Source organism: Suricata suricatta, chromosome X (genome assembly GCF_006229205.1).
Source record: "Suricata suricatta isolate VVHF042 chromosome X, meerkat_22Aug2017_6uvM2_HiC, whole genome shotgun sequence".
NCBI classification, from domain to species: domain Eukaryota; kingdom Metazoa; phylum Chordata; class Mammalia; order Carnivora; family Herpestidae; genus Suricata; species Suricata suricatta.
Window position 1 is genome coordinate 96,439,097 of NC_043717.1, and position 26,211 is coordinate 96,465,307.

General features: G+C 43.0%; 1 protein-coding gene across 2 annotated transcripts; it reads right to left on the reverse strand.

Annotated features, from left to right (window-relative positions):
* Window positions 1-4,587: 4,587 nt before the first annotated feature.
* Window positions 4,588-15,678, reverse strand: MMGT1 (membrane magnesium transporter 1). 2 transcript variants are annotated; one of them, XM_029930838.1, is made up of 5 exons: window positions 15,378-15,678; window positions 11,555-11,607; window positions 9,499-9,602; window positions 8,201-8,338; window positions 4,588-7,670 (listed from the first exon to the last, which is right to left on the reverse strand). In XM_029930838.1, the coding sequence occupies exons 1-5, from the start codon at window positions 15,454-15,456 to the stop codon at window positions 7,511-7,513; spliced, it is 534 nt and encodes a 177-aa protein (XP_029786698.1). In that variant the 5' UTR covers window positions 15,457-15,678; the 3' UTR covers window positions 4,588-7,510. The 2 variants fall into 2 exon arrangements, with proteins under 2 accessions (XP_029786698.1, XP_029786699.1); XM_029930839.1 differs by lacking the exon at window positions 8,201-8,338.
* Window positions 15,679-26,211: the final 10,533 nt, after the last annotated feature.

The following is a 26,211-nucleotide window of genomic DNA, read 5'->3' on the forward strand; positions in this document are numbered from 1 at the left end:
CTCTCGTGCATTGTTGAAAGGAATGCCAAAGGGTCCAGCCACTTTGGGAGACAGCTTGGCAATTTCTTAGAATGCTGAACATAATCTCACCATACGATCTAGCTAAGCACACACCTTGGGAGTTATCCAACTACCATGAATAATTATGTCTGCACAAAAACATGCGTGCATTTAGAGCAGCTTGATGCATAACTGTTGAAAACTGGAGATGTCCTTCAGAAGGTCATGGGTAAACTGTGGAACAGCCATCCAATGGACTGTTATTCAGAGATTTAAAAAATGAATTAAGCCGTAGACACACCTGGAGGAAGTTGAATGCATATCGCTAAGTGAAGGAAGCCAGTCTAAAAAGGCTACATAATGCATGATTCCAACTATACGACATTCTGGAAGAAGCAAAACCATAGAGACAGTAAAAAGATCAGTGGTAAAGTAGGGCTCAAGGGAAAGGGAGAAGATTGAGTAGGTGAAGCACACGGATTTTTAGAGCTATGAAATTATTCTATATGAGAATGCAATTGTGGATACATAACATTATTGATTGGTCAAAATCCATTGAACTTTAGAGCACAAAAAGTGAACCCTGAGGTCTACAAGGTTTTAAAAATCATTTAGGTCAGGGGAATCCCAAGAAAGAACGCAGAATCTGACAAAACAATCTAACCGTGTTACAAATTTGTGAAAGTGACATACTGAAGTGGGGGAGGGGGGAGTGCAGACCTAAGTAACTTTGGAAATGAGTGGGGTCTGTGAAACTAATGGCAAACAAAGGTGCATAATCACTTCTGTGGTTGGGAATGTTGTTTTCCATGGGAGTACAGGGTAACGATTCTGAAACCATGTATAATGGGTTTAAACAATGCAAGTAAATGGGGAGCCGGTGGTGGGAGCCAGGTTTCTTAGCATGGGAGTAGCCGTTTGCAGATTGCGAGGGGAGGTGGTTTGAATGATTTATGTGGTGACGGATGGAATGTCGATATGAACTCATCTTTCACATAATAGAGATATAGTGGTTACGTACGGATATATTTATATATGTGTGTGTATATGCACAGGTTAGTGGACGCACACATATTCCCTTGCTCTGTCAGCTGAAAGGGCCTGAAAGGCACACAAGCCCAGAAGCCCTGGGGCCCAGATCCTGGTTTCTAACACCATTCTTCAAGAAAAGGAAGCAGGTTCCCCAGAGAAAAGCCTGATTCTAGGATTGCGGAAGGAAATACACAGGATGAGCCTGGCATTCTTGCAGTGCCAGAAAGAAAGTAACTGTTTAAAACAAAACAGAATCCACAACGATGGGAGTATGTCAGAGGGACACGAGAGCCCAGTGAAAGCGCCACCAATGTCAAACACTGGGACAATTCCTACCTCAAAACAGTGTTGCATGATAATCCAAAGTATAGAAAAAAACATATCCGAGAGTCGAAACTCATATAAATGAGTGAATAAATTAATAAGGGGGAAAGAAGAAATACAGTTCCCATGCTGAAGAATGCCCAATAATTTATGTAGATACTCCATCCTCAAGGAAGTGGAGCAGAAGTCCCCATTCCCTAGGTGTGGGGATGGAGAGCCACTTCCTTCCAAAGAGGACAACATGGGAATTGGGGGGAAAGGGTTGTTTTACAGCGGAGAAACCTGACAAACACTAACTTAGGTGATCAAGAATAACATCAACAGCGGTAAGCCATGTTCATAAATAGGTACCCTTGTTAGCACGCATAATTCCAGTGTAATGGTAAAAACATCAGACACATCCCAATAGAGGAATATTTACCAAATACCTGGCCAGTATTCCCCCAAGAGTGTCAAGGTCATGAGAAACAAGGACAGTATAAAAAACTGCCACAGCCGAGGAAAATCTAAGACATCACGGTTAAATGTAACGCAGTACCCTGGCCGGAATCCTGGAACACATAAAGGATGTTAAGTAAAATCTGAAGAAACTGGAGTATTAACTGTAGTTTATAATGACGTATCAATATTGGTTCCTTGATTGCACCAAATGTCTCATGGTAACATAGGATGTCACTAGTAGGGGAAACAGCATGGAGTATGTGGGAACTCTGCTCTATCATTTAAAACACTTCTGAGAAATAAAGTTTATTTAGAAAATATCATCTCTTAAAAAGTGATAGAGGAACTGTTTAAAAGAGACTAGAGGGGTGCCTGGGTGGCTTAATCGGTTAAGTGTCCGACTTGATTTCAGCTGAGGTTATGATCTCACAGTTTGTGAGTTCAAGCCCCTTAGCAGGCTCTGTGCTGGCAGTGTGCAGACTGCTTGGGATTCTCTCTCTCCACCTCTCCCCACTCGTGCTCTCTGAAAATAAATGTTAAAAAAATAAAATTAAATAAACAAGAGACTAGAGAGACACACTAAGCAATGTAATCTGTGAACGTTGGTAGGCACAGCCATGGGGATGCGTGGGGAAGTGGGAATATATTGGATTGTTGGCCATTTTCCTCACTGTGAAGCTGTATGGTGGCTGAGAAATGTCCTCATTCTTATACAAATGGCGCACTGACATATTGAGGGGCGTCATGATGTTGTGAAGTGTGATTATGAAATCCACAATTTACCATAAGCTATTGAGGAGCGAACAAAAGCAAAAGTGGCAAATTACTAGGAATGGTGACTCTAAACGAAATGTGTATGGGCATTCCTATTATTCTTTCATGTTTCCCGTAAGTTTGAAATTTTTCAACATAAAAGTTTAGAAAAATATCAACAGGATTTTAGAAATGGGCCCAGTGATACTAATGTGCATCTGGAAATATAAACATACATGAATAAGTAGGAACAATCCTGAAAATAATAATAATGCAGTGTGGACTAGCAAGGCCAAATGTGAAAGTGTATAGCAACTTGAAATAATTGAGACCGGTCATTTTTGCAACAGACTTCAGAGCTCAGAAACAGATCTAAGTATATACAGAAATTCAATGTATGAATGAAGATGACTTTTCAAATCCGTGTGTGGGGAAAAAAAGTCAAAAAATGGAGCTGGGAGAACCACATAGCTATTTGGGGAGAAAAATGTTGAATCCTTACCTCACTCGCTCTACCTAAATAAAGTCCACATGAATCAAAGATTTAAAGATTAAAAAAAAACTTAAAAGTGCTGGAAAAATACATTCAATTTATTCTTAAATGTGAAGAAGGCCTTTCTAAGCAAGGCATGAATCCCAAAAGCCATAAAGACTGAGAAGTTTAACTACATAAATAGGTAAATAAATAAATCTCCGAAAAATATTGTTAAACATATGACAATGGACCAATTTTCTCAGCTTACAAAGAGCTCATACAAATCAATAAAAAACAAAGCATCTAGTAGAAAACAGAACATGACCACATAGTTCACAGAAAATGAAATATAAGTAACCAATAAACATGAAAATGTGTTCCATAGCCTTCGTTAAAATGCAATGTAGCTAAAGTAAGGTGCAAGGTATCACTTATTCAGCTTCAGACGATCAGATGTTTAAAAGTTTAGTACCCAGCAACGGAGCGCTTTGGGAATAATTATTCTTATACATTATATGTGGGAGAATAACAAGGCAAAGACTTCTGGAAAACAATTTGGCAATAACTACTTAACTGAAAATGAAAAATAGCCTTTGCCCCAGCAATCCTCTTGCTAGGAGTTAATCCTGTGGGTATAATCTCATTTTATGTACAAGTATGTTCGCCGGAGTATGGTTTAACCATAGTAAAATACTGAAAACCTGAGATCCCATCAGTGCTTCAATATTTGTAACACATTCATACATTGGAACGGCACAGTCATTAAAAAGAATGAGGTATTTCTGTGTAGCCCGATTCAGAAAGATCTTGTAAGACACAGGTAGCAAAAATAGCAAGATACAGAAGATTGTATACAGTTCGATTCCATTAACGTAAAAAGTTTTAAATATATATTTGCTGGCAAATAATGTTTTCCCCAAACAAATACACATGACACTTGAAGCTGGTTACCTCTGGAGGGAGTCATTAGGCACAGGAGGGAAGGGGGCAGGCAAGTTTAAGGTCATGCCTCTTTGGACCATCTGATTTTTTGTTTTTGCCACGTACATAGATCATCTTCATACTTGATTTGTAGGTTATTTTGACATATTACTAGGCAGCATTGAATACTGGTAGTACTATTTTTCAAAATACTCCAGATAAGTGCCAAGTTTTACAAACCACAACTTCCCCTTGGATTTTCATCAGACACCGGACTTGCCCCCTGATGCTTTGATCATAATGATTTGCTGTTAAGTATAACGTTGTAACAAATTTGTGATGGAATGATTGGACACTGCTACTCAGGGACTGAAATCCTTATATTCCAAAGGGCATTTGATAACTTATAAATATAAATGAGATTACACATTGTTTCGACTCTATAAAAAGAACCATAAAATTGCCGTCAGACTTTACATGCACAAGAAAAAGTAAAGTACCCATTGAATTTAGTAAAACAGCGTCACACCGGAGGAAGAAAATACAGTCATAAAATTAGCTGTTACACTTTTCTGGAGACAGAGAAGCAGAAGGGAACGAGATTTAAAAAACAAAACGAAAACAAAAACCACTACCAAAAACAGGGTGAGACAATCATTTATTTATTGGACAGGGCAAGGTCATTTAAAGAGAGGAAACATATCCAAAAAGGAGGTGTTTAGCTTGGTGTTACAGGCATTGATGTTCAACAACAAACAACACTACTCAATACATCATGGAAACAGGCCACATACAACCGGGAAGATGCTATCATATGCCACTCAAAATGAAGCCACAGTGCTCAGGAAACAGTCATTGGGGAGTGACAAAGCGTCATGGTCTCCAGTCCGCCGATCTGCATTTTCTGTGGCTGGGACATTGGCCCATAGCACTTGGCCGGTTCCCTGGTTATTAAGAGGGTCTTGCTATATCCTATAGAGCCTTCAATATTGAGTGCGCGTTTCTGAATGTCCCTAAGATGGCAGTCCCCTGCAGGCGTGACTAGCTTACATCGCTTCATTTTTGGACTACCCTAGGTAGTCATGGACGGTCTCAAAGTATTATCAATAAAATTCTGGCTTTAATCCGTTTAGCACTGTTACGATGCATCCAAATCATCTTTAGTCCTATGGTACGGACTTGAAAAAGAAAACAGAAATTCATTGGAGGAAAGTGAAGAAGAAATTTGGGAAGCTCATCTGGCTTGAGGTATACACACCTGCTAACAAAGTTAGACGCACCTGAAAACTGTGTCAATTGTCTGCCAAATAACTTCGCATGATTTTTACCAGGACTTTCCTGACTGGGCAGGCAAAGATTTCAATATCCATTTAGAGACTAGCCAAAATCTTGTAAATGGCAGTATATCATGAGTGATTGATTACGAGGAAAAACTATTTAGCCTAAAACTGACTTAAAAAAAACATGGTTAAGCATCTGGACCTCCCTAGTCACATCCACTGAGTTTACCGACCGCTTCCTTCCACGGAAATCCCAGTTCTTGGGAGGACAAGCGCTCACTGCACGTACAACAAAACTATACTCGGGAAGCCAGTCACTAAAGGCCAGACATTTTATGAAGCCACTCATATTAAATGACCAGAATAGGCAAATCTAGAGGCAGAAAACAGATTAGTGGTTGTCGGGGGCTGGGAGGCACTGGGAGGTGGGGTGGGGCGGGGAAGGAGAGGTGCCTGCCAAAGCAGTTAGCGGGTGATAGAAATGTTCTAAAATTCACTGTGGTAGTGGTCGTATAACTTTGTGACTGTTACAAAACCACTGAGCTGTACCCTGTAAGTGGCAGAATTGAAGATATGTGAATATTAAAAAAGGAAGACAGCCCCCAAAGAGAAGAGGTTCTTGCAAATCAAGTCATACCTGAGGAAATGGTAGACAAGCCTGATATAAGGAGCTGACTTCTCCTACGACACTATTTTGATTAAATTATTGCCGCGTTAACCCCTGAATTCCACTGTTAATTCATTTCCAAATTATTCTAGGCTATCAGCAGATTTCTAATTTTGCTCGCCTTAGAGAGCAGAGTCAGGGTTCCACAGACAGACTGGCTGGGCAAAACAAAACTAAACAACGATAAAAAACTCAATGACAAAACAATCTCGTGCTTTGGGCCTTGTGTTACCAGGCAGAATAGAAGAGCCGAAGTTCATTTCTAATGGGAAAGACGCCATCAGGCATAAAGGCATCTTAATGACTCTTGCCTAAAGCATATTTCCTTTCCAAATCTGCAGTGATTCCCTTTGCACCTATACAATTCAACAAATCAATGCTTTCATACCGGTACAGTTCAACAAACGCCACCTTCTCCATAAAAAAGTGTTATGCTCCCTGAAGATCAAAGAGCTAGCCAAATTTCCCTAGACTTAAAAGTACTATAAAAAAAAAAAAGTCTTCTCTGTACCCTCATCCTCACCCTCAGCAGCATACCATGAAGATGGAAACCTCTAAGCCTGCTACAAATCCAAAGCTATAAAACAATTTCTTAAATGACCTTGTTTTTAATTAAAGAATATTAGTTCCGAATATTTAAAATATATTTGTCCCGAGGACTTTAAGTCTACCTCGGTTGGGTAAGAATGACGAGACTTTTCCTCTAGGTTTTACTGATTTGCTAGTTTAGTATGCAATAAAATAACAGCGTCTCTGAATAAGTTAAACTGGCTAATGACAAGTCATCAGCTTTCTTCCATGATTGCTACTCTTCTACACAGGCAGGATAATCGATGACATTATGAATGGTCTTTTTGGTCTATCTGCAACTATCCTTAAGCTACATAATCAGTTAGGGAAATTTCTGACAGATAAATGAAGGGAACACAAGTAGGTTTACGGCAAGTTGAATTTGTTAAACCTATTTAAGACAAAGGATTTCGGACACAAGAATTGCTCACTGCACACAGAGCCCCAGAGAAGTGACGGCACAAGACAGCTGACGTGGGGAGGTATATGGGAGTGGGGTGGGCTGAGAAGTCGTGAGAAATTAAAAACTGGCATGTATCTGCTGAGGCAGAGCCACTGTTGGGGGGGGGCGGGGCATCAGAAAAACGGACAAATCACTGTTTTGGTCTCTTGAGAGAAGTCCATTTGCAGTTAAGTACCCAAGACCTGTTTACTATCATTCATGCTGCAAAATGCAGTAGTCACATTATTGCCAAAAGGATCCCAAAAACTCAAGTGCAAAAGAAAAGAAATCTAAGAAAATAAATAGTTACAAATTCATCAACACTTTTCAAAGAAATGTGTTCAAAACAGGGACTTTTACAAAAGATATGAATTTCTTTTAAATGGAAAAAATTCTATGAAAGATCAATAACTCATTTCACAGATAAGTTATACTCCATTAATGATTTGATAACAGTGTACAAACAAGGGCCATAGAACTCTTTTTAGTTATGTCTGAAAAAAATCAATATAATATAAATACTGATGATGGGGGGAGTGTTTTATACCCCAAACTCCAATATTCCAACTCTGTGTCCTGTCCTGTTATTATAATTTGTAAAAATCTTAACGACGCAGTGATTCAAGTTTTCGTAGCTTCAATGATGTATTAGAGGATAACGCATCTTGATTTGAGGAGTTTGTTGTATCTGAAGGCCGGAATAGCACTCGACCACGATGATTAAAAACATAAAATGATGGGTGATTCCTTAATGTGTCAAATGTCCTTAAAAGAAAAAACAAAGAGCATCCACTTTAGATAAACCTGTAAACAAGCCTATTTAAAAACAAGCAGGCTTCTAATGAATTATGAATTTGCGATGACTTATAGTCTTAACTAAGTTTAAATCCATGAAATCAGGCCATAAACGGTAATTCATACTGTGTCTCATTTCTTTCCTGCACAAGGAAAAGAAGAAGCCTGGAAAAGCAACAGGAAGCCCTCAGATTTTGCTTTCGGCCATTCCTTCCTGTGAATAATGGCACGAATCACCACTCAAGTTTGATCACATCTATGACTCTTACCCTACCTAGCCATGCCAAATAGTCTTTTAAAATCCCAGTACACAGATTGCACCTCGGATTATTCTCATTTGGCCGTCGCTACTCAAGCAATATGATAATTTCACAGATGTGTCTCCCAGAGTCTTTCAAGCACAACAAAAAGCTCCTTCTGGCCCTTCTGTACCTTCTGTTGTCCAAACTCATGCATTTTTGCTTCCACCTACTCAATTTATATATTTTGCTACCACCTACTTAATGCCATTCTGTTTTACTTCTTTCCTGGCCCTTTGCCTGAGATTCTTGGTAGACTCTTCGTAAGAACTACAGTGGGTGGTGATAGTAGAGTATCCTTTCTTCTTTCCCAGCGAGATACATCCATAGAGAGAGAGTCTAAAAAAGGTCACAAACACCTAAGTTGATGGCTTTTAGTATTGGTTTGTTTACACATTATTTTCCTGGAAAAAGAAGGAGAAGAACTCCACCTTGATAAAAACTCAAATATCAGGGGCACCTGGGTGGCTCAGTCGGTTAAGCATCCGACTTCGGCTCAGGTCATGATCTCACAGTCTGTGGGTTCGAGCCCCACGTCGGGCTCCGTGCTGACAGCTCAGAGCCTGGAGCCTGCTCAGATTCTGCGTCTCCCTCTCTCTCTGCCCCTCCCCTGCTTACTCTTTGCTCTGTCTCTCAAAATAAAATAAAGACATTAAAAAAATTTTTTAAAAACCCCTCAAATCTCAAAGCCAGCCCACCTAAAACTCTAAGCACACTCCCATGTAAAACAGGAAGCCAGAGATTTGACTATTTAAAATGTAAGTTGAAAAGTAGAAGTAACAAGGGGGTGGGTTTCCTCTAACAAATACATGCACGTTGTGAATCCTTCTAAGCACACATTGTAAAGGGTTAAAATTTCCAGGCTCAAGAAGGTGGGTGAAGTCCAGAGATGGAATTGAACAAAGGTAGAAGGATAATTTCATGAAAGTAAGAAACATGGAAAAGAAAAAGCAAGCAAAACTCAAGAAAATAGTTTAGAAGACGTACAGGAGAAAAAAGCAAGCAAAAGAACGAATATACTCCAGTCCAGGAAGAGGAAAGGGCCAGAGAGCAGGGTTTATGTCACAGACTAGGTTCCAATGAGAGATGAAACAGAAAACCCCTCTTCTTCCAAATACCACATTGGGTCAAGTGGATAAAAAGTGGGGAGAAAAGAAAGGAAGGAAAGAAAGGGAACGACAAATGAAGGATGAAAGGAAAAAATTTCTGAGGGAGTATCTTCTATATGTCCTTTTCCTTCCATCCATCAAACCAACAAATAATTTTAAGCAAATGTTCCATGACCTCTTAGTCAATGTCAATAATCTGTCATTCAACTTCCATCTTTCTATCTTATCAAACACTGCATTGGTATTTTGACCTCACTACTCAAATGAGCTGCATAATCAAAATGTGAAAGCAAAAGCAACTTTTATGTACCAGAAAACATACATTTCAAATTATGTAAATGAAGCAAAACCCCTACGAAATGAAATGCCTATGAAAAGGGTAAGACTTACTTATTTTTTAGTTCTGAAGTGGCATCCATGTCTTTAAACTCCCCTGCAATATGAACTATACCATAACAGGTCACCGCAAAGGCCAGAAGTGTCTGAAGAACTATCTGTGAGTATAAAGATTGAGATCATCAAAGAACATACAAACAGTATCATAAACATTTGCAATTTCCTCTCCGTCTCTTTTTAACCTCTGACAGGTATTTCTCCCAGGTGAATTCTCCCTTTAAATAATTTGAACTTAGACACACCAAAACCTTCTATAAATTTTGTGGATCGGCTGCAAAGATACTTCTGGGTCTTTTCAAATAGCAAACAGGTACTGAGGTATTCAGAACTCAGTTATCAACAATTTCCTGCTTCCAAGAGCAACTAAGAATTTTTAAATGCATTATTGTTAAATATCATTGCGTATAAAACGAACACCCCCAACCCACCACCTGGCTTAAGGAAACTACCAGAACCTTGCAGGTCCCACGTGTCCCTTTCCAATTATATCCTTCAGCCTCTCCTCAAAGTTAACTATTGTACTGAACTGCAGATTCATCAGTGCTTTGAGGCTTTGTTTTCTAATTTTACCAGCTATGTATGTACCTCTAAAATGTATATTGCTTATTTTTTCCCCCATTTTTGGACTTTCTTGTGAGATTCACCCCTATTGTAGTATATCCCTGTAGTCCATTCATTCTCATTGTGTTTTATATTTCATTATACGAATACACCACAATTTATTCATTCCACCGCTGATGGCTACAGGGGCTGTTCCCGTTGTGTTACTTTTACAATGTCAATGTGGATTTCCTGGTGTATGTCTCCTGGTACATGGGAGTAGAATCACTGGGGGTGAGTACACACATGTTCAACTTTATTAGGTAATACCGAAGTGTTTTCCAAAGTGGTTGTGCAAGCAGAAACTTGCAATGTTTGATATTAACCAACATGGGATTAGGGGCACGTCTGATTTTCTTGACTGTGATTTTTCTGTATTTTTCAAATTTTGCAATATGTAAACAGCAGCAAGGTATTTTATATAGATATAAATGAATACCTGTGTGGTGTGGGGGGGGGGAGCGTAATGCACCACAAAGCAAAGGTGAGGGGAGAGTGGGTTACCAGTCTTTTCTATCATAACTTTGATTACAGACAACTCATGTCAAAATTAGCCACAAGCTATTACTCTTAACTTTCTAAATTAAAACTAATGTCACATGTTATACCAATTTATATTCCCCCACCAGTGTACCCAGACCCGGTTCATACAATGCAATCATAGGCACCATCAACGAGAATGTGGTAAATCAATGAGCTAATATGAAATTATGTCACAATAAACTGTTAAGTAATAAAAAGCTAATTATAAAACTATACAGATGTACACAGAGATAATAACTTTTTCAAAGAAAAACTGTTTTGATTAGGTAAGACCACATATGTGTAAATACGGTACTGTCTGTGCACAGGAATGGGGCTTGAACCCCTGACATACTCCAAACTGTCAGGAGTAGAAGCAGAATTGCTGAGCAGCGGCATCCCTTGTCCTTTCTACTGTTTGGGGGTCGGTTTTACTTTTAACACTTACTTTTTGATTCTGTTACAAAGAAGTTACTACTGTGCCTTTTACAAAGATGAAAACGGGTGAGTGAAACATACATCATTTTGGCTTAAAAAAAAAAAAAAACAACCAACCTGTTTTAATTTACTTTTACCCCCTACGTGTATGTCCCTAAACAATGTTCTGTTACTTTTTCTTGTTCTTAAACTTTACATAAAAAGGAATTGTGCTAAAAAATGAAGTTGAATAATCAACTTTGTTAGTCTGTCTCAGACTACAGAGAAACTTCTAGAATGATGATTTAAACTACAGTTCTAGAAACCAAACACAGAAATTTTTGTTTCCAAGTCTTCAAGTTTTACAATGAGTGACAAAGAGTAAAGTAGCGAACAGATGTTTTTTCATGTCTGGAAAATTTTATGAGAATAAAAACCAGTAAAAACTTATTATAACCTATGTGGCTAATTTTTAAAATATATTTTAACGGAATATAAATAACCAACTTACATCTATTGGCAGTGATTCATCTTCCTTTTCTGTTAATCGCATATAAGAACGATCTATAAACCAGAAGCATACCATTAAGGAAATTGTAGCCCATTTTTCTTTCTTAAAATGCAAGCAAATCAATACACCAAAGAACCAGCTGACTTATATGCTACATAAAGCAATGCTAATCCCAGATTCCTCAAAAACCTCTATCTTCTAAGGCAGTCAGCCTGATCTTGAACTACTTTATTTTCATCATGACCTGCTTTGTCACCTTATAGAACATGGTAAGAGTGAAAGGTGAGCAAGTACAAGGAAGAAATACTTAAATATATTTTTTTCTTTCAGTACTATAGGAAAACTAGAATCCTCTAAAAATTGCTTCTTTCACTAAGCGGTCAAAGAAATCACAATTATTTAAAAACAAGTAAGCCTACAGAAAATCTCAACTCTGAAGTAGCACCACTGTCAACATAGCATGGACAAAGGAATACTGGTATGGATAGGTTTTTCTCCCGACAGAGTATGTTGGAGCAGTGGCGGAATAGGTAAAATTCTAGGAAGTCCATTTCTGCCTCTCCGATTAAATTCGAATTCTGCTGCTGCCTTAGCCTCAGGAAGCAGCAAGGTATGAAAGAAAAGGATCAGGATTTGGAAGCTGATAAGCCTGGATCATAAAACCAGCTCCTCAACTTACTGTCATTGAGTTTATCTCATTCAACCTAAGGCATCCATCCCCATGAGTTGTAACACGTCTCTCAACTTCAGAGTGTTGAAACGGAGTGCTGGGAGGGGAAGTGGGTCTGAGAGTCAAAGAAATACAGTATCTATTTTTCAACTGCCCAAGCTTCTGCAACGGTAAAATGGGGATAATGGGATGATGAAGTAAGATACACAATAGCCATTCTGCCATAACAAAGCTCATTACAGCAAAGAAGGGCATGCCACAGTGCGATGGTATGCTCTCCACTGCATGTCCACTAGCAGGACATGATTAGCTTCAAAAGTAAATATTAGTCTTTCTGCCACATAAGCAGTAATCAAGAGGCCCCACTGCAGTGACAAATGCCACGAGGCATTCTCATCTCTCCAGAAACACAAGTTCCTAAGTCTGGAAAAACCTTGCACGAGCCCTATTTAATAATGTGCTGTAGACTGAAAAACCACGTTGCTGGGAGGGAGCACACAGTGACTCCTGCAAGAGTGCGTTTAGAAACATTTCTCAAGTTTTATCTGATGGGTTTAATATGAGGACCGGTGTAAAAGAAACATCAAGCCAATACCAAAAATAGGTTTGGCTAGCTTCCTACTGCCAGTGCGATTGCCAGCCAGCCTTCTTCTTTGCATGAAGCCTAATCTGACTCTAACACTACCATTCCTCATCCGTAAAACAAAGGAGCTGGACTTAACTTCAGTGATCTCCTGGCTCCAGGACTGCTGAAATCCCGCAGTACTTAACAGTACCCTCATCTCCTCTACCATAGTGCTTCTCAAAGGACCGTGCAGACAAATCATCTGAGGGTCTTCTTAAAATGCAGATTAGGAGTCAATAAACTCTGGGGCAGGGGAGTTTCTGCATTTCCAGCAAGCTCCCAGGCGAGTCCCTTGAGGCCGGTCTGTTTAAACAAACTGGGGCAGGAAGGCTCTGAGATACTTTCCTTAACCTCCTTGTCTGCCCCTCCCCCCATCACCCCCATCCCAAAGCATCCTTACATACTTTTAGCAGGGCACCTATATTGCTTTATTGTGATTATTGATTGATCCATTTGTTTCACCACTAGACTCTGAACTCCCTCAGGGCATCACTGTACCTCTAGCACCTAAGCACAGAGCAATTTCAACCAATTACACAAAACTGAATTTCACAAATCGGTGCAGCACATAGGCTCTAGAGCCCAACTGCTTGTGTTCGAATCCTGATCCCACCACTTATCATCTGTCAGTTTGGGTAAGTTTCCTAGCTATGTGAGTCTCAACTTCTACAGCTTTCAAAAGCGATAATAACAGCAGCTACCTCAACAGGGCTTTTGGTGGGACTGAATTATATAATACACATAAAGTGCTTAGTTCAGGGTCTGGCACACGGTAAGCACTTCATGAACGTTAGCTATTATTATTATCATTAAAGATTGGAGCTTTGGAGAAACTGTCACAGAATAGAGAAACATGACAACCAAACGTAATGTGACACCCTGGACTGATTCCTGGAATAGAAGACCTTACTGGGAAATCTTGTAAAACCCAAAAAAAAAACTAGACTTCAGTTAATAACAATATACCTATGTCAGTCTCTCAGTCGTGAAAATAGGCCATGGTAATAGAAGATGTCCCCAACGCGGGAAACTGGGTTAGGGGTCTACAGTAACTTTGTACTATCTTTGCAACTTTTCTGTAAGTCTAAAATTTCAAAAAAAAAAAAAGTATGTAAAAAATAAAGTTGCATTTCTGTTAGACAAATGTCGGAATACATGTATGTAAAAAGCAGCTAAAATAACTGGGTCATTTTGATTCTCTATAATAAACAGAAAAAAAGATTTTATCTTGAAACATAATTACAGCTTTGAAGGAATTCACATTTCATTCTCTTTACTCCTGAAGATATTCTGAAAGTAATCTAGCAAATGAATAGAGTTCAACTTTAAATTCACTCCCTTCTTTCAACAAAGTTAGTATCTACTGTGGGGAGGATTGTGCTAGGCAGCCAGATCACGGTGATGAATAAAATGGGCTGCCTGTGGGGGCTCTATAGGCTAAGACAGAGATTAGCCCACTTTTCCTGTGAAGAATCACATAATAAATATTTTAGGCTTTGCAAGCGATACTGTCTCTGTGTCAACATCTCAACTCCCCACTTGGACAACAGCCAGACAACACCTAAGTGAATGGGTGTGGCTGTCTGCCAGTAAAACTTCATTGATGGAGACTGAAACTCAGATTTTATATAACTGTCACGGATCATAAAACGATATGCTTTTGCTTTATCCCCTTCAAAGTTAAAAAATATGAAAACATGCGTAGTTCACTACAAAAACAGGAGAGAGGCTGCATTTGGCCCACATGCCAGGATTTGCTGACCCCTGGTCTAGGGGAGAAGGAAGACCTCCAAACTGATCAGCTATCTAAAGACTGCACTACCTTCTCTGTTGGACTTCCAAGTTTCTTCTCAACGATATGGCTGTATTTGTATGTTAAAGTAGTTTTACTTTTTTTCCTTTTAAATTTCCCACTCTGTGACAAAGGAGAGGCAAGAATTAAAATCCACCTCCATGAAGGCTCACAGAAGGGACATGACTTGCCCAAGGTCATACAGATTCAGTGGTAGAGCAAATTTTTTGGAACCAGCCCTCCAGACTCTTTCTCCTGTAACACGGTGCCCCCACAAGCAAACAGGCATTTATCATCTCAGTCTCTGCCTGGACAGCCCAGGGGTGCCCAAGATGTTGTCCCACCCAGTTGTCATAGGACTGTGAGCACCGGAGGTCCTCACTCTGACACTTAGCCTGCTCAGCCCTACGCTGGATCTGACATCACTCGTCCCAGATTCCCGGGGCCAACTCCCCCTCTGGCCACTCTGCCACCAGCTCGGAGCCCTCTCCCAGGCACCCCCTTCCCCTTCCATCCCTGCTGCAATTTCGGGTGCCCGTCTCCTCAAACTCAAGACTCCAGAGCCTTCTGCCGGGAAGCCCCCTGCTGCTTCTCGGAGTCACCCCCAACTCTAAGGGCTTTATGTGACCATTCCTGGGAAACTCGGTCCGACACTCCCTCGGGGTGCACCCACACACCACCCCCGGAGTCCCGCACAGGAACGGCCGCGGTCCCCACCCCCGACTCCTGCACTTACGCTGAGCCGCGGAAAAGGCCGCGTGGGCTAGGGCGAAGAGGCCGACGCCCACCAGCCCCTTCCATAGCGACGGCGCCATGATTCCGGAGCAGCGGCAGCCCAACAAAAGAGGCGAAGGGCGGCGGAGCTTTTCCTTCTTCCACCGGCGGGTGTCCGCGCAGCGCAGAGAGATGACGTCACCGAGCCCCTGGGCGCGAAACGTCTCAGAGGTGGAAAAGCCGAAGAGCCGTGAGAAAGCGGAAGCAGGAATGCCGGGAAGAAGGGCACAGCGACGCGGAATAAGGTCCGCGAGTGACCGCGAGCCGAGCCTGCGCGGCACAGCCTCTCCGCGAGGGGCAGCGCTGAGCTAAGAGCCCGCAGACGGAGGCGAAAGTGGATCAATGGAGAAGCGGCGCGGAAGGACGCCAGCAAATCAGCGGGGGCCGCGGGGCGAGGGGCGGGGCCTGCGGTGAGAGGCCCGGGTGCGGCTGGAGGGGCGGGGCGGCGAGAGGGCCAGACTGGGAGGTACGAGGCGACCCCGCGTCTCTACTCTTGGAAGCGGTGGGGGGTGGGGGGAGTGTTTCTTTGCTGCTCGCTGCAGGAGTCTCGTTTGTTTTCAGAAGGCGGGTCCAGTGCTTCAGACCTCTGGGAGGCCACAAGCGAAGCGGAGAGTGGGGTGTAGGGGAGAAAACCCCGGGAATTGGAGCCCCAAATACGTGGGATGCTCCGTAAAAATTAGTTGCCTTCTCCTTAACCTCCAGAAGGTCTTGAAGAAAGATTCACGCCCCAGGGGGTGTGGTGCCCTGGGAGAATGTTGTCCTGGAGAGAGTGGGTTAAGTTAGGTTTAAAGGAAAGGGCGCGAACCACGCTGTCCTATTTTCTCTATCTCTGATCAGGAAAAAAAAAGGGGGGGGGGACTCTCCTTTCTTCATTTGTCTTTGTGTCCATCCCCTAAAATGTAGACATTCATCCGTGAATTCTTTCTACTCTGCTCTCCTTTGGCGAGCTCACCTATTCATTCCCACCTATTCAGCCACAGTGATTCCAAAGCGATATCCCGATCTCAAAGGTCTCTCCTTGGATCAGACCTGCATCTCCAGACCTGCTAATCACTTACTTCTATCCTGCCGCAATTCAAAGTTAATATGGCCAAAACGGAATTCAGTCTCAGCTTCTCCTGTGCCCCCTGACTGACTGGCACTGCGTTGTAAGCTGCGTAACACAAGTGAAATGCCCTCAGCCCTGGCAGGATTGCAAATTTTGCTAACTGTCGAGTGCTGGATGGTTCCTATCCTGGCCACCCCCTTTAAATTTGCAATCTCCCATTCCCGGTCCCCTTAGCCTGCTCTATTAATTCTAGATCGCCTTCTGAAATATTCTATAATGTACCTGTTTATAGTGTTTGTTTTGTTGTCATTTTTCCTTGTCTCTCTTCCCACACTGGAATGTAAGTTAGGAAAGAACAGAGATTTCTGTCCATGCCTAGAACATTGCCTGCCACATACAGGTAGGCATTCAACGAATGTTTATTGGATGAATTATGGGAAATAAGTGGGGAGTGACTTACCCTTGTTTGAAAGGATCTCAGTAGAGAGTCCTTCCGTTATTTTGAAGTGGCTTCAAAAATCCCTGTAGACTTGTATACACTCGTAAATTTTGATAATCCTTTGATTGATGATAAACCTTTTCTGATCTTCTTGAGATTCCCCAAAGCTAAAAAAAAAAAATTAGAAAATAAAGAAGGCATCCAAGAGCCTTCATATTTCCTAAACTTATGGGTTTTGTCCTTGATCCTATTTTCCAAACCCTTAATTATGGTCATTATTTTTCTCTGGGCCTGCTCCAATTTTTTCACCTCTAAACCAAGACTTGACCCAGTACTCAATCAATATCAAGTACCGTATAATGTATTCCTTACTACTGTAGGTGAATTCATAAACCTCACAATCAGGAAGAAAAGGAAATAATCTTTCTGTCCTGACTTGAAAGTGCTTCCTTCCTCCCCCCTCCCCTGGGAGGTAGCAAGATAGAAAAGATAAATGACCCCCCAAAAAAGTCTCAAAACTTGGTTTTAGGGGCGGCTGGGTGGCTCAGTCGTTTAAACGTCCGACTTCAGCTCAGGTCATGATCTCACGGTTCATGGGTTCAAGCCCTGCATCAGGCTCTGTGCTGACAGCTCGAGCCTGAAGCCTGCTTCCGATTCTGTGTCTCCCTCTCTCTGCCCCTCCTCCATTCATGCTCTGTCTCTCTGTTTCTCAAAATAAATAAACATTGAAAAAAAAATTTTTAAAACAACTTGGTTTTAGCTTTGATAATGGTCAAATTGAAATTAGCCTTTTCAGGCACCCTACTAAAGTATCTCTGCTAATATTAATTTATCTGAAGTGGAGAAATGATGAAGAGGTTTCTGAAGGGAGCTTAGATCTGGTTCCTTTCTCTTTTTTTTTAATGTTTATTTATTATTAGAGAGAGGAAGACAAAGTGTGAGTGGAGGAGGGTCAGAGAGACAGGGAGACACAGAATCCGAAGTAGGCCTCAGGCTCCGCAGAGCTGTCAGCACAGAGCCCAACACAGAGCTCACACCCATGAACCATGAAATCGTTACCTGAGCTCAAGTTGGATACGTAACCTATCGAGCCACCCAGGCGCCCCTGCTTCCTTCCCTTTAAAAAGGCGAGGCTACAGGGATGCCTGGGTGGCTCAGTCAATTAAATGTCCGACTTTGGCTCAGGTCATGATCTCACAGTTCATGGGTTCAAGCCCTGCATCAGGCTCTTGTTGACCGCTCAGAGCCTGGACCTGCTTCGGTTTCTGTGTCTGCCCCTCCCCTGCTCGTGTTCTGTTTCTCTCTCAAAAATAAACATTTTTTTAAAAATTAAAAAAAAAAAAAAGATGAGGCTACAGAGAGCCAGTAAGGAATCTGTTATTTGTATAAGTCACCAGACATTGGATTTGATTTTCTCCATTACATTCCTTTTTTTAGATTTTTTTATTTCTTTTAGAGAAAAAGACAGAGCATGAAGAGGGGACAGGGCAGAGAGAGGGAGACACAGAATCTAATGCAGGTTCCAGGCTCTGAGCTGTCAGCACACAGTCTGCCACGAGGCTCAAACCCACATACTGGGAGATCATGACCTGAGCTGAAGCTGAATGCTTAACCGACTGAGCCACCCAGGCATCTCTGATTTTCTCCTTTACATTCTTAATATGAATGTCCCATTCTCTTCTTTTGAATATCTTACGCTTGGACAAAATGCAGAAGAAACTAGGCTAGTTTCACATTTTCTGGAAGTTAATGGTTAACTCTTCTTCATGGAGTTGGATTTTAATGGTCTTATCTGTAGATTTTAACCGGAAGGGAAGCCAAAGTATTCAGTCACAGTTACCAAGGACTGTATCATTCAAATAAGTACTTTGGGTCCATTCACCCATTGTATTCTAGGTTGGAGTTAATCCCGAAGGTGCAAGATAAAAAAAAAAAAAAAAAAAGCACTTAAATTCATAGGTGAACCTAGAAGTGCCTTTAGTTTTCTTAAAGAAACAGCCATTTCCCATATTTACAGTGGATACATGATGTGGCTTTGTTAAAGGTGGGGACAATGATCTCTGAAGGGTTTCCTACCCAGATGTTATTTAAGAAGATGCATCAAGTCTTCCCAGGATTGTCTGTTGTACAGAAAAGGCCCCACAATCCAAAATTGTCTTCAAGTTCATTGATTTTGTTATATGCCACCCAGCTAGGCAAGTAACTTCATACACCTTTCAGACATGCCATTTCCCATGCAGATTCTCTTTCTATCCAGCATGCTCTGTCCTTTCCTACCTGGTTCAAAAATCCACTTTGCCTAGGAATATGTTGTTGACTGTTATAGATTATCTAGGAGAGGCATATATCTATTGTAGGTACTAAACCTTTCTTCAAACTATTTATACATATTGTCCCTGGGTAACAATTTCTAGAATTTTACCACCTGCTGGGTAAAGTAGTATTTTCAATATTTATCTTGATATTGCATAATCTCTTTTTTCTTTACAAAAAATGGTGTATGTTCAGTGTAAGAAATTCAAACAAAACGCTATATCTCTCTTAACACATTAAGTGGTGCTTTGGTATCTAGGATGTTGAACCTTAGTAAACAAGACTGTGGCTACTTGATTCATATCTTTAAGATTTGTTCACTGAAAGGTTTATACTACTGGGGTTAAAAGTATATGCTCTAGAATCAGTTTGGATTTGAATCCTGGATTTTGGATCCTTTGGATCCTTTACTATCTGGGAGATTGGGCAAGTTACTTAACTGTGCCTCAATTTCCTCATCTATAAAGTGGGGATAATAATAGTACTTACCTGGTAAGATTGTTATTTGGATTGAGTGAGGGCATACATGTAAGTTGTTTAGAATAATCTCACATGGTGAGTACTAAATAAATGCCAGCCATTATTACTGCTGCTGTGCTACTGTTGACTCTTCTAGATATTTTTCCAGACTAAGAGGGTTCTATATCCCTTTAGTCTTTCCTGAAACATCAGTTGCTTCTCCCCTTTGGTGATTTTAATTGCTCTTCTCTGGACCATTCCTAGAGCTACTAATAACTCTCCTGGGGTTTCATTACCACATCTGCACGAGGTATCCTAGGTTACTTGTCTGAGGTTAATATGACTATTCATTTCAAGTAGCCTTGGCGCTGAAAATGGCACCAGAGGTCTTATTGGCTTTTTTTTTTTTTTTAGCACATTGAGGTGGTGCATTTAGGAAATAAGTGGAAAATTCCAACATTGTACTGGGTCCTAACTGATATTTGTAACCTATTCTTTCTCCCATGTTTTTAATTTTTTTTAATAATTTTTTTAAAATTTCTTTTTGAGAGAGAGAGAGAGAGAGAGAGAGAGAGAGCAAGCGAGCATGAGCAGGAGAGGGCAGAGAAAGACAGAACCACAGAATCGAAAGCAGGCTCCAGGCTCTGAGCTGTCAGCACAGAGCCCGACATGGGGCTTGAACTCGTGAACCGTGAGATCATGACCCAAGCCCAAGTCGGCTGCTTAACTGACTGGGCCACCCAGCCGCCCCAGTCTCCTACTTCTTGAATATAGGTATTCCCTATAGCATTGCCCCCCAAACTGGGTCTCTTTCTTCCTTCTCTGGAGAATACATGAGCTCCCAAATCTGTCCCCAGTTCTGGCTTCACCTGTGAACTACAGACCCTCCACTTGGATACCCGACCAGTCCCCTCAATCCAACCTGTCCAGAGCCAACCTGTACCTCCTGCCTCCCATTTTAACGCTGTGTTTTCTAGTTATGCAGGTTCAGAACCTTGGAATCTTCCAGTCGTTCTGCCTCAGGCATTCCCAGTCTACGCACCCAATCAGCTGCCAAGCCAGGTTAATCGTGCATCTGCGTTGGCTCCAGCCTCCAGCCTCCTTCCTCCCTTTTCCATTCCTACTGCATCCGGTAAGTTAAGGCCTCCTGACCTTTCAGCAAGACTACTGTTCTAACCACTTTATTTCTTTCACTCTTCTAACTTCTCAACCGGCCTCAGCTACAGCCCATCTCTCTGCACTTCATTCATCCCCCTTTCTTCTGTCAAATTAACATTGGGGAAGTTTTGGGTTTATTTTTTTTTATTTTAGAGAACGTGTCAGCAGGGCAGAGGAGCAGAGGGAAAGGGAAAGAGACTCTTTTTTTTTAAGATTTTTTAAAGTTTATTTATTTTGAGAGAGAGGGAGCATGTGGGAAGGGCAGAGAGGGAGGGAGAGAGAGAATCCCAAGCAGGTTCTGCACTGACAGAGCAGAGCCTGACACAGGGCTCAGTCCCACGAACCATGAGATTATGACCTGAGCCGAGAAAAGAGATGCCCAGGCGCCCATCATTGGGGAAGTTTTGACCGGGGAAATGAAGGAGTTAAAAATTTCTCCGGCATAAAGACCTTCCACAGTATGGCCTCAGCTTAGTTTCCAGCATTTCCCCCAATACAGGAATTAATCAGCTCAATATTTATCAGGCACATCCAGTAAGCCAAGGACTGTGCTAACCACTAGGCTAAACTTATCTACACTTTTCAGCGACCAAGTATTTCCTGAGCACTTACTATGTCCCTGGGACTGTAAAGTCCTCTTTCTGTTTAGTCCTTGAACTGAATCTATGTCCCTAAGTGAATTTAATGTCCTCTGAAAACATGGGGATTTCCTTGGTACTCAGTTAAATTTGAGAGATCATCTTGGAACCTCAGATGTGTTTTATTGAATACCTATTTTGGTCAGACCTTACGTAGGCGCTGTCAGTAAAGAAATAATTAACACCTGGTTACTGCCCTCAAGGTTCCCAAGACCTGTGGAGTAACAGACCTGTAAATCAAGCATGATAATACTTCAGGAGGGCTTAGAGAGAGAGTTGTGCAGGGGGTGGCGGGAGCTCATACAAGGGGCCCCAAACTCAGCCCGAGGGCATCATGGAAAGCTTAGTGACCTTTAAACTGAGTTTTGTCAGGTGAGCAGAAGTTAGGGGACAAAAGGGTTGAAGGGCAGAGGGACGCAGGGAAATGCACATAGATGTAGGAAAATACGTGAAGCATCCAGGAAACTGCAAGGACTTCAGCATGGTCGAAGCCAACTGTATTTCGGGGAGAAGGATGGCCTAGGAGGTAAAGAAGGGGTCAGAAGTCAGGACTTTTGGAGTGTTGGGTGCCACGCTAAGAAGGCAGGACTGAAGACCGTGGGGGTGGGGGGTTGGATGGAGCAGGGCTGTGATCTATATAATCAGACTTGTGCCTCAGAAAGATCCCTCTAGTAGAAGCATGGAAGGACAACCGGTGGAGACCAAGGCAGAGGTCAGCAAACCTTTCCCATAAAAGACCAGGCAGTAAATAGCTTAGGCTATTTGCAGTCTCTACAGTCTCTTTGGCAACTACTCAACTCTGCCTTAGAGTGCAAAAGTCGCCACAGACCATAAACACCCAAATGGGCACGCTTGTGTCCAATAAACCTTTACTGATAGACACTGAAATGTAAATTGCATATCATCTTCACATGTCACGGAATGTTCCTCTTTTGATGTTTTTTCAGCCATTAAAAAATGTATAAAGAATTCCTAGTTTCAGGTCATACCAAAACAGGTGGCAGGCCGGATTCAGGTGGCTGTATATTGCAAATCTCCGGACTAGGGGACCAGAGTGTAGGGAATGTAGGCAACTCTTTTTTTTTTTAACTTTTTTTCAATGTTTTTATTTATTTTTGAGAGAGAGAGACAGCACGAGCAGGGGAGGGTCAGAGAGAGAGGGAGACACAGAATCTGAAGACAGGCTCCAGGCTCTGAGCTAGCGGACAGCACAGAGCCTGATGGGGGGCTCGAACCCAGGAACCCTGAGATCATGACCAGAGCCGAAGTCAGACGCTCAACCACCTAAACCACCCAGGCGCCCTGTAGCCAACTCTTTTGAGAAGCTCATCGCCAAGGGGGAGAAAGAACTAGTGCGGTAGTGGAGGCAGGTGTAGACAAAGGCCGGTTTCTCAGATGACTCCTGGAAGTGGTTTTGGAGAACAGGAAGAGGTAGTGGACCAGTTCTGGAATAAAGTCACAGGGATGAAAGGTACCCCATAGGGAATACAGTCAGTGGTATTATAATAGTGCTATATGGGCTTAGATGAGAGCTACACTTGTGGTGAGCACAGCATAACGTATGGACGTGTGGAATCGCTATGTTGTGCACCTGAAACTAACAATGTACCAGTGTATATCACCTATACTTCAATAAAAAGAAAGCTAGTGGACCAGCAGCCATTGCAAATGGTGGAGAGAGATGATTGTCGGACTAGAGCCTGGAAGAGGCAGGAAGGAAATGACGGAATGCAGAGTACAGACTGCAGTGCAGGTGTTTCATAAGGGAGGAGGAAGCGCCGCTTTCACTTGAGGCTGGAGGGGAGGAAAAAAGGAAGGACACTACCAAGAGACTTAAGTGGGTCGCAGGGCAAACAGTCTTCTTGAGGGTCTTGATTTACACAGTGAAAAAGGAGGCAAGGCTCAGATTCCAGGTGGTTTATCATATGAGCATCGGATCAGTGCGGATGAAGGCAGGGCCGGGGCATAGGGCCGAGAGGAAGCTGTGGCCCAGATGCCCATGCCCTCCGGGAATGTATGGGAGTGACCAGGAGGCCGTCAGATGACGAGGAATGGAGAGTGTTCCAGCTTCTGTGAAGGCTGGAGGAGTGATGTGCTTTCAACAAGGACGGGGAGGCGAGCTGAGTGGCAACTCCTCCTTCCAGCCACATGATACGGGGCGTGAGTTGTGTGTGTGTGTGTGTGTGTGAGACAGAGACAGACAGACAGACAGACAGACTGAGAGAGGTGGTGAAGAAACAAATAGCACCACCTGAAACAGCTTCAGAACATGTGATGTCCTTGGGTGAGATTCAAGTACTGGTTAAGGGAGGAGCGGGAAGGGACATCCACGCAGCCACTGAGAAGGCTGGGTAATTTGTTCATGATGGAGGTCACTTCAGAAAGCACACTACAGGGAGGGCAGTGGTGGGAGGATGACGGATTGGGGGTGGTGGGGTGGCAAGAGTCAGAGCATCAAGCAGCGTTGGGTTGAGAGTGGGGGTACATTCTAAGGGAAGGCAAAACTCACGGAGATTGGCCCGCTTGGTTGAGTTATGGCCATCTTAGGATTCCTCCTGGAACTTAGATGTTAAGAGGTGACTATCGAGGCAGGGCTACTAAGCTGCTGGGGCCTGTAAACAGAGGCAGAGTCTGGGGCTTGAAGATACTTGCTTACTGTGGTCAGGCAAGCAATCTGTGGCTTTGGTTATTTTCAAGTTCCCAACACTAAGAGGCTGATTTGTGCTGAGGCAAAACAGCCTTGGATTAGGTGCTTAGGCCTGAAGAAACAGGTAAACCAATTTGCTAGGTCTTCTGGAGTGACCAAGATAGGTCTGGAAACTGGGAAGGATCCTCACCTGGGCTTCTTGCCTCTAGAAAGTCCTGCCCTGCGTGCACAGGGCTGTATGGTTAGGCTGAGCCAGGGTATAGGGGACGGGCAGCCATGGGGTTTCTTGGGAATGCTCAGACAGCCACAGGTACTAAGAGGAGAAAATGGGCTCACAGTCCCTGGGATAGTTCCTGATGTGACAGAGACAGAATTTAGAGTTGAACACCTGCTCTAGGTCCTTTTTGTTTTTCCCCAGCTCACTATCCTCACAGAACTTAAAGAGCTGGTTAGTGGGAGTGAATCCAACATGGGGTAGCTTGCAGTTGCCTGGATGTTATTTGCCTTAGCAAGGAGGGTATACGGTCTTGAGATGAAAACGTTTGAGAGTCAGGACTTCTACTAAGCAGGATGATAGGAATTGGATTGATAGTACCATTCATGGTATGAAAATTTTGAGAGAGAATTCGGGCTGTAGTGGGGAAAATGAGCTCATTTAAAAGAAGTGTTAATTTTTGAAGGGCACCTGGGTGCCTCAGTCTTTTTTTTTAAATTTTTTAATGTTTTATTTATTTTTGATACAGACGGAGACAGAGCATGAGAGGGGGAGGGGCAGAGAGAGAAGGAGACACAGAACCGCAAGCAGGCTCCGGGCTCTGAGCTAGCTGTCAGCACAGAGCCTGACGTGGGGCTCGAACCCACGAATGTGAGATCTGACCTGAGCCTAAGTTGGAGGCTTAGCCGGCTGAGCCACCCAGGCACCCCAAGGGTGCCTCAGTCTTAAGGGTCCAACTTCAGTTCACATCTGATCTCACCGTTTGTGAGTTCCAGCCCTGTGTTGGGCTCTGTGCCAACAGCTCAGAGCCCAGAGCCTGCTTTGGATTCTGTGTCTCCCTCTCTCTCTGACCCTCCCCTGTTTCGGCTCTCTTTCTGAGCTTGCTAGGTCCCTGAACAGGGTATGTGCTCAGTTTCCAACCTGTAGAGGGGTGAACGGAGGGTGTCAGGTCTGGGTTTGGGTTTGTAGTTCATTCGTGTAGAGGAGAGATGAAAGTCCAGAGAAAACAGAAAGCCCATGCAGACTAAGGTGTGATCTGATAAGTATGGGGGGAAATAGGAAGAACGGGGGATATTCTGGGGTGCCAGCTTGAGAGGCTGAGAGGAGAGAAAAGACTCCTTGAGGAAGAGAGGGGAAGAGATGGTGTCAAAGGTGTCACCGGGTGGGTGACATGTGCGTTGAGGCGGCGTTCAAAAGGAGCTAGAGGAGAGGGAGAAAGGAACCACACCTCAAAAGATTTCTTCTTTGGGAAGGGAGGGGAGTGTTTGGAGCGCAGGTAGATTTGAGCACACACCGATTGAATCTTCTTCGCGAGATTGAGGAGTGTCTCTGACGCGCGAGATGACTCGTATCTCAGGGGGCTTACATGTAAGGAAAACGGAACGTAAGGGCACACGCGTATTCCTTGCCTTTGAGTCGATTCTTTTATGAACAACTACAGTGTTGTTGTTTTTGCCCCAGTGGGGGCCGAGCAGGGAGAACCCGATTTAAATGAGATGGAGTTTCAGGCGTCTCCCAAGGGGACAACTTCTTATCCAGTTAAGAGACACCAGGGGACAATACCGAGATGGGTTATGAAAGCTCGAGTCCCCGGAGAGCTATAAGAATAGGACCAAAGTAGACCTAGCGCGATCGGCCTCTGCCTGATTACGCCCAGCTGAGGGTTCTGTTCCAGAAGGCAGTGGGCTAGATTCGACAGCCTTTTCGTCCCTTGGCAGAACCTGGGGGTGCGTGTCCGGGACTAGGGGGAACCCGTGCAGTGGAGGCCCGAAAGGGGAAGGGATGGGGCCAAACCAGCCGGGAATGTCGCGTCCCCTTTAAGAGCGGCCGCGGCGCGCGCTCCGACGGCTTCCCTGGGGCCCCGCCCCTTTCCCGTGAGC

Coding starts and splice junctions, on each gene's coding strand:
- MMGT1 (XM_029930838.1), bottom strand. CDS start 15,456: ATGGCGCCGTCGCTATGGAAGGGGCTGGTGGGCGTCGGCCTCTTCGCC. Junction 11,608..15,377: donor GGCCTTTTCCGCGGCTCAGC/GTAAGTGCAGGA, acceptor TCTGGTTTATAG/ATCGTTCTTATATGCGATTA. Junction 8,339..9,498: donor ACTTCAGAACTAAAAAATAA/GTAAGTCTTACC, acceptor GACCTTTTTTAG/ACTCTCTCTCTATGGATGTA.